General features: G+C 46.7%; 1 protein-coding gene across 1 annotated transcript; it reads right to left on the bottom strand.

Moving 5' to 3' along the window:
- Positions 1-5,656: 5,656 nt before the first annotated feature.
- ZSCAN21 (zinc finger and SCAN domain containing 21) lies at positions 5,657-20,487 on the bottom strand. The gene is made up of 4 exons (XM_082712901.1): positions 20,027-20,487; positions 9,247-9,735; positions 8,422-8,608; positions 5,657-6,890 (listed from the first exon to the last, which is right to left on the bottom strand). Exons 2-4 carry the CDS (start codon positions 9,634-9,636, stop codon positions 6,058-6,060), a joined length of 1,410 nt encoding a protein of 469 aa, XP_082569027.1. The 5' UTR covers positions 9,637-9,735; positions 20,027-20,487; the 3' UTR covers positions 5,657-6,057.
- Between the last annotated feature and the right edge of the window lie 391 nt (positions 20,488-20,878).

Genomic DNA, 20,878 nt, shown 5'->3' with positions numbered 1-20,878 from the left:
GTTCGTGGTTTGCTCACTTTTTTTTTTTTTTTTTAAAGATTTTTAAAGAAATTTATTTTATTTGGCAGAGATCACAGATAGGCAGAGACGCAGGCAGACAGAGGGGGAAGCAGGCTCCCTGCCAAGCAGAGAGCCTGATGCTGCGGTGCTGCGGGTCTCGATCCCAGAATCCTGGGATCATGACCTGAGCCAAAGGCAGAGGCTTTAACGCACTGAGCCACCCAGGTTTGCTCACTTTTATGCCCTCACAGGAGTAGTCCCATAAGTGTCGGAATCAAATCCTTCCAGGGCACGTACGAAATGAAATCTTGTGATATTCTGGGCGCTCCTGGTGCCCCTTCCGGCTCTGCCTCCCATTTATTCCGCTTGCACTGTATCCCGTCTTGATGGCGCCGGCAGTCCCCTGTGCGAATGCAGCAGCTCTCACTCTCCCGGGACGGCAGTCTAAGCACAGTAATTTAAGTGACCAATTCCGGCAAAATATGGAAACTGCTAGGAAAGGAGACTTTCCAGAGGTACTGCAGGGCCGCGGTGGGGAAAGGGACCTCCGGGCAGAGGTAACAGCCAGGACAAAGGCCTGGGGGCAGGACAGAGCAATGCACAATCTCTAATACCACTTGAGGGGTGGCCTGAGATGGGTGAGGGCGGGACCGGTGTGCAGTCCTTGCAGACCACAGTGAGAATTTGAGCAAATGCTTGGGATAGCCAAGCCACTCAGTAAACTCCATACCCAACCCCTCTCCACCAAAACACAACACACACACACACACACACACACACACACACACACACAACACACACACACACTCTCTCTCTCTCTCTCTGTCTCTCCCCACCCTGATATTTTATTTGTTTTTAAACTCTCCTCAATTCCTTTTTCTTCCACTTCTACCTCCAGGACAAGAAGAACAGAGACGAGGAAGGAGGCAGTGGAGAGGCAAGAACAGGGCGGAAATGGTCTCCTCAAAACAGGATGGTTTGTTCTGCAAAAGGTCCCCTAATGACAATCCAAAAGGAACAGCTCTGACGACCCAGCACGTTCGTGCTATCAACTAATCTCTCACTCTGGGGCTGAGAAGTCAATTTGTAGCTCATGGTTGCTGTTTGCCCCAGAACCCAGCCAGCTGGGTAATTCCCAGCAAGTTCTCGAAGGCCATGCTCTGAATGGCCTTATTCTTCGGAGTATCATAAGTCACCTAGGGGAGGCGTGAGGCAATCCCCCAAGGTGGGAAAGGGAGTGTTTGAACTTCTGTAAAGCATTTATCTAAAAAAAAAGGAAAAAATAAGAGTAAAAAAGTAAGCCTACAAAAAGTCAATAGAAGGGAGGGCACTGGTGTCCTCACTGGGGTCTTGTGTCAAAATACAGCTGTTTTCAGACAAGGATATGACCAAAATACCAGGTAGGGATGGGGGAATGGAGAACACAAATATTCTCAGAGTGTCTGTGTAGACAGCTCGTTTTGAGAGAATCGATTGCCAGAGCCTTATATTTTCTATCTATATACCTTTAAAATTGCTCCCTTGGCGAGGGTGCCCTTCACGGCATCTTCCGTCCTGATGAAGATAGTCCGGTTTCCCACCCCAGATCTGGCTTCTTAGACTACATGTATGACAGTCAACTGACAGCTCAGACCGAGAGCACAAGCAGGAGGAGCGGCAGGCAGAGGGAGAAGGGGACTCCTGGTTGAGCGAGGAGCCTGAGGCAGGACTCGATCCCAGGACCTGGGGTCATGACCAGAACCAAAGTCAAATGTTTAGCTGACTGAGCCACCCAGGTGTCCCAGTGTGAGCTCATTTCAGATTGGTCCCAGTGTCATTCCAATAGAACCTCATTGAATCTGAAAGCCTTTTGGCACAAAATCCTCAGGTTCACTTTTTTCTAAATATAAAATTAGCTATTTCTCTGAGGAACACTGGTGCCACATAGTTGGGGTGGGAGGGGGAAATACATACATATTGGGGTTCACATTATTTCTGGGCAACTGCTCTTGGACAGAAATAAAAAAAGGTATCTTATTGTAAAGGAATGAGTTACATTGATACTGCCAGTCCATTTTTGAATTCTTTTGTAGAACTATACTCCTTTATTTTCTATGGGTAAACCTTCATTTAAAAAAAAAAAAGCTTAAAAACTTTTAAAAGATTTTATTTATTTATTTGAGAGAGAGAGAGTGAGAGAAGGAGCAGGGAGAGAGGGTAAGCAGATACCCTGCTTTACAGGGAGCCCGACATGGGGCTTGATCCTGGGACTCCAGGACCCGAGCTGAAATCAAACACTTAATCGAGTCAGGTGTTCCCCCCAAAAAACTTTTTTAAAGTAATCTCTACCCCCAACATGGGGCTCAGAATCAAGACCCTGAGATCGAGTCACATGCTCTACTGACTGAGCTAGCCAGATGCCCCCTTCATTTCAAACTAAATAAATATAATGGTTTATTTTTTCTGGCATTTCAAGTAAATAGTTCTCAGAATAACAATACAGTATTCATAGAAATGATACAGTTACTGAATAAAGTGTAAAATTTTTAGCCTTTTTTCCCCCATCACTGTCTTTAATGCTGCCCCCTTTTTAAAAATTTTATTTCCAGGGGCGCCTGGGTGGCTCAGCGGGTCGAGCATCCAAACTCCTGATTTGCTCTCAGAGTCGTGGGACTGAGCCCTGCGTTGAGTTCTGTGCCGAGGGTAGAGCTTGTCTTTCTCCCTGCTACCCCAGCTCTCCTTCTCTTCAATAAATAAATAAAATCTTTAAAAAAATTAAAAGGAGATTTTTTTTTTTTAAAGATTTCATTTGACAGAGAGATCACAAGTACTCAGAGAGGCAGGTAGAGAGAGAGGGGGAAGCAGGCCCTCCGCTGAGCAGAGAGCCCGATGTGGGTCTTGATCCCAGGACCCTGAGATCATGACCTGAGCTGAAGGCAGAGGCTTAATCCACTGAGCCATCCAGGTGCCCAGAGATGTTTTCTTTTTTTAAAGATTTCATTTATTTGAGAGAGTGAGAGAGTATGAGCTGGGTGGGAGGGGGGTGAGGAGCAGAGGGAGAGGGAGAAGCAGACTCCATGCTGAGCAGGAACCCCAATGGGGGGGTCAATCCCAGGGCCCTGGGATCATGACTTGTCCCGAAGGCAGACACCCAACCAACTGAACCACCCAGGTACCCCCTAAAATGAGATCTTTTCTATTAGCTTGGGATGAATTTAAAGCTTACATGTCTTTAATAAGTTATATATTTTTAAGGGGTATACCATGGTACATTTTGTTGTGTATTTTACAATTTAAAAGGTTGAAAAAAAGTGAAATGTGAACATATATTAGCTCTGATATTATTACAAATGTAGAAGTAAGAGTGAAAATTGGTTTATTCATCTAGAATCGTATTTTTGAATCGTATACTTGGACTATATGTAAGTCATGGTAGACAGACTGGACGGGGTGAAATTAAGCCATTACACAGAAATGTGCAAACAGCTATGTGTTATTTCCCATCTCAAGCTAGATCGGACACTTCTGTCTCCTAGCAGCAGGCAATCTCCACCAGAGAGAATTCTGGAGGCGGTCTGCAAGGAAAGGGCCACTGCTCTGATTTCCAGGCTAGTACTGAGGGGCTATTCTAGATTTTATAGTCACAGTGTATTTCCTGGGATGCACAAAGCTGCCATCTCATCCACAAATATACATTTTACAGGTGTAAGTGAGTCCCCTCAGTTCATCAGATTTTACCACATTTGGGGAGACAAACCGTTGGAAGCACTGCTGCCTTCAGATGCCAGGGGCGGGACTGTAAGATTCACGATGCCCAGCGAAAAATCTGAATTTCAGATAAACACTGAATCATTTTTTGTGTAAGTATGCCCCCAGTATTATGTAGACTCCAAATGTAAGTCTTGTGCATTTGCCTGCATGTGTGTGAAGATGCATATTTGGGTGATATGGGGGGGGCGTGACTCACAGCATCTTCAGACCAACAGCCTCAAAGCCCCTGGGGACAGTTTCTTCCCTGTCTACCAGGGGTTCTCAGCCACTCTGCCGGAGCCAAGAAGGCACTGCATCCTAACCACAGCTGGGCACTGAGATGGGAGCAGAACTCGGGTATACCAGTTGCTCCCGTTTGTTGTGTTGTTCTGTAAAGGTCCCCAGATTCGAGTACTAGGTGCCTACAGAAGCCACCAGCTCAACAGTGCACCCGCTCTTGGGTTTCATCCTTCCCTCCTTTCCTGCTCCTTCATACCTGGCTTCCTGGAATCATCTCCCTAAATAAACTATCTGCCCTTAAGCCCTTGTCACGGGCTGTTTTAGGGGAAATCCAACCTGTTAACAGTCGGTACTGGAAGTGGCCCTAGAAACGGGCGCCCTCAGGATGGGACCCCGGGAACAGGTCACTCACTGGTCAGAAGGTTAGTAAGAGGAGCCTGTCAGGAAGGTTCCCACCAGTTACGGCAGGGGATGAGATTCAGGTAGAAAAGGAAGCATTAGCTTCTGTAGTAGTCCTAGAACTTGAAACATTATTGGCATAGCGGCAATTACGAGGACTCCAGTTTCTCTCTCAAGCTTTGAAGAAGAAAATTACAGGCTTAGTTCGGCCAATTATCATTTCAGGGCATGTTGTGAAAGCCCTAGTCGCCCACAGGAGGGATTAAGAGAGATGCCCATCTTCTGTAGCAAGAGCAGACGGGCCTGAACACCAGCTCACGGCCGACTGCGAGGGTGGCAGAACTGCAGAGACAGCTAAATGCCAAGTCTTGTCAAGTCATCTATCCCCAAACTCTGGGCCCCAACTGGGAGGTAGACTCAGATGCTGATGCATGGGACATCTGGGGAGGTGTGCTCGAGTACCTCAAGCCCCCAATTCTCAAGAAGCCTCCAGCCCAACAAACACATCTCCCTCCCCTCCTTGCTGTAGGAGATTAGGCTCTTCTTGGAGACCAAGCAAAGATCTCACCTGACTCCAGGCAGGGGACAGACAGGATGGACTTAAAGGAATCATGCTGGATCTTTTTTTTTTTAAAGATTTTATTTATTTATTTGACAGACAGAGATCACAAGCAGGCAGAGAGGCAGGAAGAGAAAGGGGGAGGAAGCAGGCTCATGCTGGATCTTAATGAGGTGTGAGGTTTATAGAAGGAAACTTCAGAGTCGGATTTTCAGACTGTGGCCGAGGCATATACAATCAAAACGCACACAAGGGAGCGCCTGGGTGGCTCAGTGGATTGGGCCGCTGCCTTCGGCTCAGGTCATGATCTCAGGGTCCTGGGATCGAGCCCCGCATCGGGCTCTTTGCTCAGCGGGAGCCTGCTTCTCTCTCTCTCTCTCTGCCTGACTCTCTGCCGACTTGTGATCTCTCTGTCAAATAAATAAATAAAATCTTTAAAAAAAAAAAAAACGCACACAAGGCTGACAAATGTCCTCCCCGATGAAAACAATGTGTTTGGCATACAGAAAAAAATAAAATAAGATAAAATAAAATAAAATAAAATAAAGCACAATGTAGACCAAGATGCAGCTGCTCTACCCCAATTTCCTGATCCGTACTTTCAGGAGCATGAAAAGTTCTAATTACCCCAAATCCAAATCTCCCCGAAGCTAAAACCAGTAGGAATAGTTTCCTCTCTTGAGAACAGTGTTCAGTAACCAACACACCATGAAACAGTCCGGAGGCAAGTTTACAAGATGTTATAAGTTTATTCCGAATCAGATTAAATTGCGTTCCATGTGGTTCGATTCTTTACAAATCCTATTTCTTTAATATATGTTAAAATGGTTAAACAGTTTCAGTGCTTCTTCCTTAATTATATGGGATATACTCAGTTTTAACTATACAAGAAGCAGTGCCGGCCTGGCTGATGGGACCCAAAGCGTTGTGAGGAGACCGCGCTCAGCGGCCCACCAGCGCCTCCTTCCCATGGTGCCACCACTGAACACCCTCTCCTCCGGCACCCCTTGATGTCGAGTGAAACAAAATCTACGACTAGAGTTTATATCGCAATTACTGGGCTTCTCCCTAGCATCCAAGGGCTAAAGTTTAATAAAAACAAACGCCACCGAGAGAGCATTACTTGACAGTTAAAGCCCTTCTCCCTCTCCGGTGTGGACTCGCTGATGTTTGGAAAGATTGGACTTACTACAGAAGGTTTTTCCACAGTGATTACACCAGTAGGGCTTCTCCCCGGTATGGATTCTATGGTGTTTATTAAAATTTGAGCTGTGGTTGAAGGCTTTCCCACACTCCTTACATTTGTACGGCTTCTCTCCGGTGTGGAGCCTCTGGTGAGAACTGAGACCTGCGTGCTGGCTAAAGCTCTTTCCACACTCGTTACACTGGTAAGGTTTCTCCCCAGTGTGGATCCGATAGTGTCGGATGAGGCTGCCTTTCCCACTGAAAGCTTTTCCGCAATCTTTACACTGATAGGGCGCCTCTTCCGTGTGCATTCGCTGATGTTTAAGGAGGTCTGAGCTCTGACCAAAGGCTTTCCCACACTTACAGTCATAGGGCCGGTCCACCAAGTGTGTTCTGTAATGGAGGGTCAGGTTTGAGCTGTGGCTGAAAGCTTTCCCACATTTGGTGCACACATAGGGCTTCTCCCCAGTGTGCGTTCTCCGGTGCTTGGTAAGATTTGAGCTATTACTAAAGGCTTTTCCGCACTCGGCACAGATATAACGCCTCTCTCCTGGGGCAGGTTTAGTGGGAATCAATTCTCTGCCTTTCTTGGAACCTTTGTCTAGAAGAGGAGTTTTTGTTCCTCTTTCCTTTTCAAGGTTTGCCCACTGCCTTTCTAACCTGGCCTCACATTTACTGGCAACGACCATGGGAGTAACCTCCCTTTTGAGTTCCTGAGACTCTTCAGAACTTTTCTGTTCATCTATGGAGTCCTCATTCTGGGTGTTCGAGTTACGATCTGAAACAAGAAGCAGAGTAAGGGCAGGTCAGTTGTTTTATTTTCTGAGAAGGAACCTGAAGGAGAAACAGAAACGTCAGCTGACGTTGGGAGCAAGTACTGCTCGGTGGCACATCACAACACGACACGGACACAAGTCACCACCAGACCTAGCTTGCAGTCCGAGGCCAGCAGCAGCTACGACAGTATGACGAGCACACAGCTTTCTCTGCCGGGAGAAAAGCTTCACATAAAGAGGGCAGGAGGGCCACACCAAGCCTCCTGGGACAGGAGCAAAGGAGCGGGGTGATGGTCAGGCACAAACAACAGGTAAGAAACGGTGCCGAACGGTCCAAGTTGATTAAGGAAAAATAACAGGGTAATTAAGGGAGATGAGGCCAGTGGCAGACTCATGAGATCCACGTGCTCACGGAAGTGGACTATAAAAGCAACAAAAGAGGACCTTCAGTCCGTGTAGACCAGGCTAGTCCCAGATCGTCTTTACATCAAAGTGCTCACCTCCCAGAAGCGTCTGATCCCCAGCATGTACCCGACAGCGGCTGTGTCTCATGCCTCTTTCGGTTCTCAAGTTAATACTGCTAAAACCAGACTGAAGCCAACCATCTTTTTCAGAGCACTACACGAGGCCGCCACACTTTCAGGCGCACACACACGAAAAAGGGGAGTAAGAGAAATCCACACTGAACCAGGGGCCCCCCTGAGACCTGCTGGCCCCCCCAGGAGCACAGAAGTCTCTGTCAACACAGTTCTTTCCTCTTAGCCCCTTCCCTGGTCCCTGGAGCTCCCTCTCCACTCTACCATCTCTTTGTCCTGAACACCGGCAGCGACAGATCCGTGTCCCTTTCACTCTGGGTGATGAGCAGTCGCCTGGCTACATGCACAGACTTTCCTTCAAGTTGCTGTGTACTACGTGTGGGAAATAAGTAGCTCAATAAATAAGCAAAATATTTTAAATAACCTTATGAGGCAGAAGCTGAAAAGAATTTACCTGGGACCATTTCTGCACAATCCCATGCTGATTTTAACAGCTCCTTCGTTCAGTCATTGACAAATGAACAAGCATCACCTATCACTGTTCCTTCAACCTGTTACACCTCTGTGAACAGTGCCCCCCAACTTTTTTTTACAGCTTTTCTTTGGCACATACAGAGCACAAGCAAGGGGAGCGGCAGACAGAGGGAGAAGCAGATTCCCCACGGAGCAAGGAGCCTGATGTGGGACCTGATCCCAGGACCCTGGGATCATGACCCGATGGGAAGGCAGACGCTTCAACTGACTGAGCCATCCAGGTGCCCCAAACAGTCCTGCTTTTAAACTCACTCTGACCAACCCTTTTACGTCCTGTCCCTACGCTGACTCTCTGCGTGAGACGCACTTGGGAGGAAGGGGAGGCACTCGTCCTGCCTAGGCACCCAGACCAGGCAAGTCAGTCTAGGGGCAGTGCCTCACAACCAGTAATTAGAATTATTCTGTTTCTTCCACCACAAAGGCGTGGGGGCACCAAGCACACAGCATGACAGACAGTCCCTACCTTGACTCTTTCTCAGCTCTGGAGTGAGATCCTCCTCTTCCCCAGTCTCCTGGATGTACAAGGGCTCCCAACCCTCGCTTTTGTGACTGGTCTCCGCAGACTGGGGCTGTGCGCTGCTTGGAAGCGTTGCTGTTCCTGAGGACCTCTTCTCCCACACCTGTTGCTGTTCCTTTGGAGGAGGTGAGACCTCGAGACAACCAGGAACGGTGGGGTTTGTGCACAGCTCATCTCAGAACTACAGGTGATCCCTGAACACGAGGCTGAACTACACAGGCCCACTTATACGTGTATTTTTTTTTTTTTTTTGGATACAAACAGTACAGTAAATGTACTTACTCTTCTTACGGTTTTCTTAAATGTTTTCCTTTCTCTAGCTTACTTTATTATAAGAACAAGGCATATAACACACATAACGTACAAAATAAGTGTTAATTGGCTATGTATGTTATCGGTAAAGCTTCCAGTCAACAGGAGGCCATTTAGAAGTTAAGCTTTGGGGGAATCAAAAAAGTTACATTGGGATTTTCAAACGAACGTGTGCTGGAAGGTGGGGGGAGGTTAACAACCCTAACCCCTGTGTTGTTCAAGGGTCCACTGCAGAAGGAAAGCAAGCCCCAGGAGAGCTAAAGCACAACCGCTTGGAAAAAGAAAGCAAACACGTCCACAGCTAAGGATCAAGAGCGGACAGGAGAAGGGAAACAGGAGGCAACGTGATCTAAGTCAGCAGAAACTTCTACTCAGCTCCTCCCACTGGACACATAAGCCCAGTCCTGCCCAGCGTGCTCCATTCCCAGCCTCACAGCACGTGAGGTCTCCCCCGTCTACCTGCTGTGCTGGCTCGTCCAGTTCCTGCTCCAGATCCTCTAGGAGAGTGACGGCCTCTTCGGCGCTCTCCGGGCAGTGCTCCTGCACCCAGGCCTGGAGCTCCTGGGGCAGGATGGTCAGGAACTGCTCCAGCACCAGCAGCTCCAGGATCTGCTCCTTGGTGTGGATCTCGGGCCTCAGCCACTCGCAGCACAGCACCCGGAGCTGGCTCAGGGCCTCCCGGGGGCCAGGTGTGTCATGGTAGCCAAACTGCCGGAAGCGCTGGCGGAACACCTCCAGACTAGGAAGGCTCTGCCTTTCCTCTTCGTCCTCATCTTTAACCACCAGAGGCCCCCTCTCCCGTGGAGGCCGAGGGCCCCGAACTGCAGCCGTGCCCAAAACCTTGGTCATCGCACCGATTCCAGAAACAGCCTCACTACAGGTGGGACTCTGTGGAGCAGCAGTATCGGTTCCTTCGGGTTTCTGGGTCTTCAGGGCTACACGTTAAACCTGAAAAAATATTTACCATAAATAACAGAAAAAAGAAAAAAAAAAAAAGATGCTTTTTAGGTCTTGACAGCCACACCTTTAGCAGACAAAATTGTGGAAATTATGGCCACTATAAAACTATCACAAAAATTATTTTTCAAGGGCGCCCAGGTGGCTCAGCTCTTAAGCAGCTGCCTTCAGCTCGGGTCATGATTCCGGGGCCCTGGAATCAAGCCCTGCATCAGGCTCCCTGCTCAGCGGGAAGCCTCCTTCTCCCTCTCCCACTCCCCCTGCTTGTGTTCCCCCCTCTGCGTCTCTCTCTGTCAAATAAATAAATGAAATCTTAAAAAAAAAAAAATTACGGTTCAAACTCATTCAGGAGGCAGCTCGGGATATCCTACTTAATCTTACTTTGTCTCTACTCTAATAAAAAGTGCACAATGTTATAATTTTAAAATGATTTTAAATTAACTTTGCTCCAAAAACTTTCAGAATCTTACAACCCCGGGGCACCTGGGTGGCTCAGTGGGTTAAGCCTCTGCCTTCTGCTCAGGTCATGATCTCAGGCTCCTGGGATCAAGCCCCACATCAAGCTCCCTGCTCAGTAGGAAGCCTGCTTCCTCCTCTCCCACTCCCCCTGCTTGTGTTCCCACTCTCGCTGTGTCTGTCAAATAAATAAATAAAATCTTAAAAAAAAAAAAATCTTATAATTCCTGAGATTTCAAAAGAACATCGAGAGGCCAAATGCAGCCTTTCTAAATCCAAAACTTTGAGCTTCAATACTAAAAATTTAATTTGCTAGCCAAGGGTTCATGGCTGGCTCAGTCAGTAGAGCATGAGACTCTTGATCTCAGGGTTGTGAGTTCAAGCCCCACATCAAACCCCCTACTTTACCAAAAAAAAAACCCCAAAAAACAAAAAAAAAGCTAGTCAAATGATGGGGTGAGTCAGCATAACCAGGAATTGTGCTAGAAGGCTGGAATTAACTAGAGTATTTTAAAATAATTGAATAAGGGCGCCTGGGTGGCTCAGTGGGTTAAACCCTCTGCCTTCAGCTCAGGTCATAATCCCAGGGTCCTGGGATCAAGCCCACATCAGGCTCTCTGCTCAGCAGGGAGCCTGCTTCCCCCTCTCTCTCTGCCTGCCTGTCTGCCTACTTGTGATCTCTGTCAAATAAATAAATAAAACCTTTTAAAAAATAATAATTGATTATAACTAATGATGTAATTTTTAAAAATCTGTCTGTTTCAAAGATCCCATTTATTTATTTGAGAGAGAGACTGCGAGCATGTAGGAGGCAGGGGGAGACAAGCAGACTCTGCACTAAGCTTGGAGCCCTACAAAGGCTGACCCCACGACCCTGAGATCATAAACTGAGCTGAAACCAAGAGTCCGGTGCTTAAGTGACTGACTGAGCCACCCAGGTGCCCCAATGATGTAATTTTGAGCCTCACCTGACCCACTTTTAAGTAGGGCACATGCAAGTTTTTAAATGTCCTTTACCTTTAGGTTTCACAGAAGGACAATTGGAATGACAGAGATTAGACTAACAGTAACCTATACTCTTACAGAGGTATTCATTTTAATGAGATATATATTGCTGAGAAGAAACTGGAAAAAAAAATTAAACTCAGCAAATTATACAAATACAAAATGCTTAAAAGTATTTTTTTTTTAAATATTAAATATTTTAGGGGCGCCTGGGTGGCTCAGTGGGCTAAAGCATCTGCCTTCGGCTTAGATCATGATCTCAGGGTCCTGGGATCGAGCCCCACATCGGGCTCTCTGCTCAGCAGGGAGCCTGCTTCCTCCTCTCTCTCCGCCTGCCTCTCTGCCTACTTGTGATCTCTGTCTGTCAAATAAATAAATAATATTTAAAAAATTTTAAATATTTTAAATGTCAGTCAGTTGATACATTGGAACATCAAAAATATGTGCAGTAAATACAATTACTTCAATTTTCCTCATTTGGCAAACAAGTGAAGTCCATTCATTCAACATCTACTCGAAGGCCTGCCGTGGGCTTGGTGCTGGGGGTGCGGTGATGGGAAAACTAGACGCGCTCCCACCCCCACGGAGCTTGCAAGTTTGTGCGGGAGACGGAAAATACATGAGTAAAGAGATATCAGAATCAGACTATAAACATCAGTATTCGTTACACATAGTCTGAAAGAAACGTGCATAAATTAGCCCTCCATGCTGTGATTGGCTTTCCTGAGCACGTTTCCAAACCGTAAGCAGCACTCGTCATGTCTCATAGATGTCCCATTCTGGGTATGGATAACCGACAGCAGGAAAACTCCAGCCGAAGTCTCAACAAAGAACCAAACATAAAAACCTATGTGGGTTTGGGAGCCTGGGTGGCTCAGTGGGTTAAGCCTCTGCCTTCAGCTCAGGTCATGGTCTCAGGGTCCTGGGATTGAGTCCCACATTGGGCTCTCTGCTCAGCGGGGAACCTGCTTCCTCCTCTCTCTCTCTGCCTCCTTGTGATCTCTGTCAAATAAATAAAATCTTAAAAAAAAAACAAAACCTATGTGGGTTTTTGTTATGCAAACCAAGTTGATAACAAGGGTAATGCCCCTAATAACAAGGAGGCATAAATGGCTCACAGATGAGGAAATAAGATGAGGAAACAGGAATCACAGATAATCTAAATCTAAAGCATTTAAAAACTTGAGTATGAAAAAAATAAAAATGCAAATAAAAACCCGAGTATGCTCATGGCTCATATGCACATCGTTTTCTACAGATCTGGCTTGTATCACTCGGATATCAAGTCTCACATATGGCCCCATAATCACAGCAAAGGATAAAGGGTAATATGCGAATAGTGATATTGCTGGGTTATAGCTGACTTCAGGTTTTATTTTTTATATGTACTTATTTTTAAGATTTTATTTGAGACACACAGAGAGAGAATGTGCGGGAAGGGGGTGAGAGCAGAAGGAGAGGAAGAAGCAGACTCCCCACTGAGCAAGGAGCCTGATGTGGGGCTCGATCCCTCGAATCCTGGGATTATGACCTGAGGGGAAGGCAGATGCTTAACTGACTGAGGCACCCAGGAGTCCCTGACCTCAGTTTTTCAGATTCTTTTTTTATTTCCCAAATTTTCTATAATGGGTATTATTACTTCCTTATCAGAAAATCAGAGTATCATTAAAGACAAACAAAACAGGTTTTCCTACCAAAGCCCAAACTTCATGCCCTCCAAAAATAAAACGACCCCTAGAATACAAAAAAGCAATGCCACACCACATTAAACCCCCACCACAAATGTACGTTATAGCTTTTGTATTGAGTTTTGTATTAAGTTATTTAGTTTCAAACCTTTAGAAAACACACATGAAAAACATATATTTTATACGAATTGCCAATTCTGGTAATTAAAAAAGAAATGGGATCCTAGCACTAGAACCTCAGTATGTAACCTCTTAGGAGAAATGCAGTAATTATCGGCTGCTAATTATAATTAGTTCAGAATTCTAGGGATGCCAGTACTTGGGACTCCCCTCCACCATAACCCATTCTGAAGCATCCTATGATATGTCAATCGAGATCCTGATAGGGTGAACCAGAATCAGCACCGCCCACTCCCTCCTGCTGCCCCACACACCCAACACACTGCTGGGGTGCCCAAGTTCAGGATAACTTGACAACAGCCGGGATAGGAGCACACCAGCTCGTTTCCTAAAATAAAGGCACTAGCACTCAAGGCTAAAATATCCTCAAAATAACAGAGGTACAGTGCCAGAAGCATTCATCTGAAATGCTCAGAAGTGCTGAAACGCTTTTTCGTAACCGGTTACAAAATTTCACACTCCACCCAGAGCAGGGCAAACCTACAACAGGACACTGTTCCAACAGACCCTGGAATCCATTCGGGCTGCTCAGCTTCTGGGATCACGCCTGGGAAACTCAGCAAGACACGAGGAGTTCCAGAACACAGGTGGCATTAAAGAGGGAGTGACCTATCATTCCTGGGCCTCTGTTCCCAGAGGGGCATATCCAAACCCACAGATCACATAATGACCTCTGAAAAACATGTACACAGAGACAAATAAAGAAAAAGTTGGGGCGCTTGTCCAGCTCAGTTGGTCGAGTGTGTGACTCTTGATCTCGGAGTTGTAAGTCTGAGCCCCACATTGGGTACAGAGATTACTCGAAAACAAAAAAATCTTAAGAAAGTTTCCCATAGATGCTGCCCACAATTTAAATTCATGTCTTTGCAAGACCACAAATGAGCGAAGGGCCAGGTGTCTCTGTCCTCACTGCATTCATCCTGCTTGGAGATTTCATCCGGTCACAAGGCTAGAAACTGCCATCCCCACGGCCAGGGCATCTCCAGCCTGGACCTCTCCTCTGAACTCTAGACTCTTAAGACCAACCACTACTTGCTGTCGCCACCAGCATGTGCAATGGTACCTCAAGTTTAACGTGTCCCAAACTGCAGTCCCCACCATCGCCCCCAAAACTGTTCATCTCAGTTAATGGCAACTCTACCATTCTGTTTTCGTGGACCAAAAAACCTGGTTAATTCCACAGACTCCTCCTTCACATTCTACATGTAATTTGTAAGCAAATCCTGTGAGCTTTATATCCAAAAGACCCAAGGTTCAACCAATTCTCACTGCCTCCAGCACTGCCATCCCATTCCATCAGCTGTGGCCCGTGCCCTGTAAGAGCCTCTGAAGCTCTTCCCGGGCCCTCAGTGTATTGCCAACGAGCAGCCAGAGGGATCTGTTAAAACTCAAGTCAGATCACAGCATTCCTCTGCTCACGCCTTCCAAGGCGGTGTCTCAAGAGGAAAAGGCAAGGTCATCACAGAGGCCGACAAGGCATCAAAGGTCTCAGCACTGTTGTCTCTAATTTCATCTACCTCTCTCTCGTTCATTCCACCCCAACCACACTGTTACCCGAACGTGTGAGGCACCTCAAGGCATTTATTGTTCCTCTGCCTAATGCTTCCTCCAGATTACAAATGGCTGGTCTATATTCCTATGTTCTCGCTGAGCCAGCCCTGGACACCCTCTTTCGAAACACACACAACCCTCCCTCACCCCAGAACTCCTTATTCTCCTAATTGACACTTTCCCTCTATATCACTTATCTCTAGACCTAACACAGAGCTTAAACCCACAACCCCAAGATCGGGAGTCCTGTGCTCTTCCGACTGAGCGAGCTTGGTGCTCCAACCCTTTAAAAAAACAAAAACGAAAAACGGAAACCATGTTTCCCTCTTGAATATCAACTCCTGAGGGCGGGGACTTTCAACTGTTTTCTTTTTCTGCTATTTCCAAATACCTACAATATGCCCAGTATTTGCAGGTACTGAGTTATCTGTGGAAAGAATGAATGTCATATATGGATCTTTGGGGCTACTCACGGGGTAAAAACTATAAAATTGGGCTTTAAAAAGATATAAGGACAGGGCACCTGGACGGCTCAATTGGTTAAGCCTCTGCCTTCAGCTCAGGTCATGATCCCAGGGTCCTGGGACTGAGCCCCGCATCGGGCTCCTTGCTCAGCGGGGAGTCTCCCCCTGTCCCCAACTCATGCTCCCTCTCTCTCAAATAATAAAAATCTTAAAAAAAAAAATTTCAGTACAAATTTAAGCTAAAAAAATACAGAAGCAGCATAAAGTCATGCTTAGTTTACTACCGATGTAGGTGGATACAGGATTGGGTAAGGGTGTGCACAGGAGTTAGTATACAGACATTTATTTCCTAGCTCTGTCTGCTGTGAAGGTTTAGAAGCAATGACATCCCACAATCAGCACCCCCAGAGCCCTGGTCTTGGTTTCTAAGTATCATTCTCCAATAAAAAACTACTAGAAAATGAAGAAATGGGTAATTCTAGGCTGGGGAGCATATAAAATGAGCCTGGAGTGTCCTGTGGTGAAAAAAAGTTCCATGATCCCAGCTGAAACAATCTGAGCAACAAAATACAGTACTGGGTTATAATCTGGAAGCGGAAGTCATTTTCTGTCCACGCTCCGTAAGGGGCGGGGGGTGGGAATGAAAACAGGAAAAGAGACAAATACCATATCCAGAACTTATTTACGTGAATACTCCTTTGTCAAGAAGGTGGACTGCACTTAGGAACTTGCTTCCACAAGGAGAGTATGGAAGGGGCTGAAGGCAAGCACTCACCGGGAAGGGGAACCGGCTCACCAAGGTCAACATCACCGGTGGCTTTGTTGATGAGAACAGCCACAAAGGCACATTACCTCTATGGCCTTCCTCCTCCACACCCGCCCTGAGGGCCATGCTATAGGTTATCTGACCTGTACGTCTCCAAACTATCAAGGTCATCAAAAACAAGGAAAGCCTGAGAAACTGTCACTGATCAGGGGGCACTAAGCGGACTTGAAGACAAATATAATGTGGTGCCCTAGATGGGATCCTGGAACGGAAAAAGGGTATTAGGGAAAAACTAGTGAAATTCCAAGAAATTGTGCAGCTTAGTTCATGTAATGTACCAGCGTTGGTTCCCTGGTTGTGACAAATGTAGACAGTGATGTAAGCAGTTAACAGTAACTGGAGAAGAGATGAATGCGAGTTCTGTACGATCTTTGAGCTTTCCTAGAAATATCTACTATTCTAAGATAAAACATTTACAGGGTGCCTGACTGGCTTAGTCAGCAGTGCATGTGACTCTTGATTTCAGGGTTGTGAGTTTGAGCCCTACACTGGGTACAGGTATCACTTAAAAAAAAATCTTTGGGGGCACCTGGGTGACTCGGTCAGTTAAGCGGCCAATTCTTGATCTTGGCTCAGGTCACGATCTCAGGGTTGTGTCATCGAGCCCCACATTGGGCTCTGCACTCAGCGGTGCGTCTGCTTGAGATCCTTCCTTCTCACTCCACACCTCTCCCTGTGTGTGCGCGTGCGCTCTCTCTCTCAAATAAGTAAGTCAATCTTTAAAAATAAAATAAAATCTTAAAAAACAATAGAATAAAATACTTAAATTTTTAAAATATGGGGAAGTGGGGGTAAAGCAGCTTTCATAAATGCTATTCTATTACGGAGTGATAGTAAAGAAAAATATGTTAGCTGTTAACTTCAATACTTATGATGTTGAAGCAGACCATTGTTAGAGTTCATGAGATAGTTTTTAAAAAGTTATGAAGCGTTTTTCTTTTACAATTATTTTTTTAAAAAGGTGCCTGCTTAGGGTACCTGGGTGTCTCAGTGGGTTGAGCCTCTGCCTTTGGCTCAGGTCATGATCTCAGGGTCCTGGGATCAAGCCCCACCTTGGGCTCTCTGCTCAGAAGGGAGCCTGCTTCCACCCCCTCTGCCTACTTGTGATTTTTTAAATGACTTTATTTATTTATTTGACAGAGATCACAAGTAGGCAGAGAGGCAGGCAGAGATAGGGGGGAACCAGGGCCCCACCCAGCAGAGAGCCTGATGCGGGACTCAATCCCAGGACCCTGAGATCACGACCTGAGCCGAAGACAAAGGCTTAACCCACTGAGCCACCCAGACACCCTTGAAAATCAAGTTTCTAACATTACACAATGTTTACTTTTACTTTTATCAAACACTTTTAACTAGTTGACAACGTTATGACAATCTTATCCTCCTTTGAAATCACACAAGTCATTTTCCAGTTTGGCAACTCCAACTCCAAAGCTCAAAGGCTACCAGCAGAGGTTTACTGATTTATTTTTTATTAAAAATTAAGAAAAAAAGATTGGGGAGGTGGGGACACCTGGCTGGCTCAGTCAGAAAAGCATGTGACTCTTGATCTCGGGGTTGTTTGAGCCCCACATTCGGCATAGCGCTTACCTTAAAAAAAAAAAAAAATTCAACAGGAGAAAATCAAATTCAGCTTTGTATGTACAGGGACCCACATAGACATGAAACTCCGAAGGCAGTCAGGCAACATGGAGGCTTAAATAACAACCTGAGCTAAGGAGGGGGTCTGAGGATACTAAGATGAGGAAAATCATCAGCGGGAAGGTGAGAGATGTTTGGAAAACAAAGGGTGCCCTATTATACAGGTTTTTATATAAAGAACAATCTCTTTTAATAGCTCTCTTTCTGGTATAGCCGGGCTCTTGAGGAGAAAGGTGAAGAGCCTTCCCTGAATCTGCTGGGTTTCAATTGCTTTTAACTCAAAATACCATTCATGCTAAAGTGCCCCATTATGCAGCAGCCTGCCCTTAGCAACTAAGTTCCCTCCTCGGAAAAATCGAAGTTTCACACTTGTTAAGTCTAGTACCAGCAGAGGTTCAGCATACAAATCTGCATAGAACAGCCAGCTGTTTACAACCATTTTATTAATTTCTCTGTTTGGCCCACTAAAGTCACAGCCCGGCCTCTGCCTCCTCACACCGTCTCATCAGTGCTCAATTTTCAGGGCAGATTTCTATTTGTTTTTCAAATCTCAGCTTAATATTAAATACACAAAAAGATTATTTAACCTTAGTTATAATAAAAGACATGAAAATTAAAGCTTCAACAAAATGCTTCCATCTATTTATCAGACTGGCAATGAATTTTTTAAAAAAATGCAATAACGCTCAGTCTTGATTCCCTCCCCCCGCCCCGCAGCAAGCCAGTTATTTCACATTTGGTCATGTTGGGTGTGCCTAAAGGTTCACTCAGGGATGCCCTCCAGGCCGTGGCTTCTGAATTTTTCCCTTTTTTTTTTTTTGAGATTTATTGATTGATTGGCTGTAAGCTCCAAGCCCAGTGTGGGGCTTGAACTCACGACCTTGAGATCAAGAGTCACATGTTCTACCAACAGTCAGCCAGGCTCCCGGGCTTCTGAAGTCTTCTTAACAAGACTTATAAAATCAAAAGCATGTGGATAGAAAACAAGAAGCTTCATTACTGGGGTGCCTGGGTGGCTCAGTGGGTTAAGCCTCTGCCTTCGGCTCAGGTCATGATCTCAGGGTCGTGGGATCGAGCCCCGCATCAGGCTTTCTGCTCAGCAGGGAGCCTGCTTCCTCCTCTCTCTGCCTGCCTCTCTGCCTACTTGTGATCTTTCTCTCTCTGTGAAATAAATAAATAAAATCTTAAAAAAAAAAAGCTTCATTACTAAATCACACTGTCTTCAACCACAGTGAACTTTTTTTTTTTTTAAGATTTCATTCATTTATTTGAGAGAGAGAGATGGAGAGTGATAGAAATTGTGAGAGAGCACAAGCGGGTAGGAGAGGGAGAAGCAGGCTCCCAGTGAGCAGGAAGTCCAATGTGGGGCTGGATCCCAAGACCCCAGGATCATGACCCAAGCCGAAGGCAGATGCTTAACCAGGTGTCCCACAGCGAACTACTTTCTTTAGGCTACCGAGAACGTTTAGCACAAGGAACTCGTAAGTTCACAGTCTACCATAACCAGAAGAGAATCGTTTCCGTTTCCACGGTCTTGTGGGTTTCTTCCCCTCGGTTTATGACAATTTCCCAAAATGTATACTCTAATAAAATAGTGTCCCAAATCCATTATGAAACAAGATGAGGCACAAATAAAACAAATTATCACAGATTCTAACAACTGAGTGGTACTTACCAACTAATTCTAGAATGCCTTTAACACATCCTTTGTGTACCTGAAAACCTGTAGGCAGGCACATTTGGTAACTGAGGCACAGAATTCTACTGTGGCAGCACCTACTTTCTTCACAGCAGCCTTCCAACCCCTGAAAATAACTGCTTTTTGGCTCTCAACTCCCTTCTTCACAGTTCTTTCAACTGCTCCTTACATAACATAAGTTTCCAAGAACCTCACCCACCAGATCACCTTGGTCTCGCCCAACTATTTATAAACGGTAAAGTAAACATGCATTTCCAAATTCGAGCAGATGCCTGTTGTGTGTGTGCTTTCTAATCTGAACAAAGCCCAACGGTACTATTCCCCGTCTTGGAGGAGTCACGACCCGGGACTTCTAATGAGGCTCGGTTTCCCACAGCAGGTCCCCAAGCCCCTCAGGCATGTTCTCATCGATTAGTCCTGAGCTCGGATTTCCTACGGAGAGCCAGGGGAAAAAAAAAGAGAAGGCAACTCGGGTCCGACTGACAGACGGTTCGGCTCAGGCAGAGCACAGAAAAACAGCTCTGGAACGAGAATGAGGCAGTTTCTTTGTGAAACCCTCGGGGCGGGGAGAAAAAGGCTTTCCCGGGAGCTGGCGCCTCCACTTCCTGGGGCTGGGCAGGAGCACGGGGCTCCTCCCTGAAGACCTCCCGGGACCGGTCCGCGGGGGTTCTCCAGAGGCCACAGCTGCTCAACCTACTCCTCCCTCCCCGAACCCTTTCGGCCAAGGCTCCCTCTCTCGCCCGCCACGCGAACCAGGAACCGACAGACTCACCGGATTTGAAACCGCTCGAAGCGCTCGGACACCTCGACGCACCCCGCGGCCGGCGCAGCCGGAAGTGCGTCAGAGCCCCGCCCCCGCGGGAGCCTAACGGGGCCATAGCGGTCCCTCTAGGAAATGGGAAAGTCCTCTTTTCGTCTCGGTGTCTCGGGTTCGTCGGGGGTCGAGGCGCCTTGGGGACTGGAGGAGTCGCTCCACTACGGAAACAAGGACCTAGTTCCACCCACCTACCCCCTTTTAACCAAGGAAATGCCAACCAGGTCAAGGCTTTGGCAGTTCTCCCACGCGATCCCCGACGTCCCAGTCCAGGGAGAGCGTTCCCTCCTGGACTTAAGAGCCGGGTTCACCCGTGACCCGGGCCCGTCACTTGATCCACGTTTATGGACACGGAGCCCCACGTTTGGCTCACGAAGCCAGAGACTGAGTGATCACTGTCAGACTTGAGTCCCGGTGGCATCAATCGGAACAGAATTCTGGGCAGAAATCTCAGAGGCTGCTGCCTTCTAAGGTGCTCCTGATGCCGGGGGAGGGGTGGGGTGGGGTGGGGGGTGTGGGGGGGTGTTGTGAAAGAAGTCTCTGCCTACCGCTTTCTCCCGCTGCTTCCGCTCGGTCGCAGGGTCCAGAGTAGATTCCCTGTTTATTTCTGCACCACCCCCGCCAGCCCCCACTGAGTTTGAGTTTGACCTGATCCACTCAAAAGGCGCACATGCGGAAGGACAGCATACATGCCTACACGTGAAATTCCCTTCCTAAATGCACCCTAACTTTATAGAAACATGGTATTATTTCCCCCTCTTTTTGGGGGGGTCGTTACTTCTTTTTTCTTTTTAAGATTTTATTTATTTA

This window comes from Mustela nivalis (assembly GCF_964662115.1).
Source record: "Mustela nivalis genome assembly, chromosome: 19".
NCBI lineage: Eukaryota > Metazoa > Chordata > Mammalia > Carnivora > Mustelidae > Mustela > Mustela nivalis.
Note: the sequence above shows the minus strand (reverse complement) of the source record. Positions and strands in the feature narration are given on the sequence as shown.

Coding starts and splice junctions, on each gene's coding strand:
- ZSCAN21 (XM_082712901.1), bottom strand. CDS start 9,636: ATGACCAAGGTTTTGGGCACGGCTGCAGTTCGGGGCCCTCGGCCTCCA. Junction 8,609..9,246: donor TGGACGAGCCAGCACAGCAG/GTAGACGGGGGA, acceptor GGTTGTCTCGAG/GTCTCACCTCCTCCAAAGGA. Junction 6,891..8,421: donor AGAGCTGAGAAAGAGTCAAG/GTAGGGACTGTC, acceptor TTCTTGTTTCAG/ATCGTAACTCGAACACCCAG.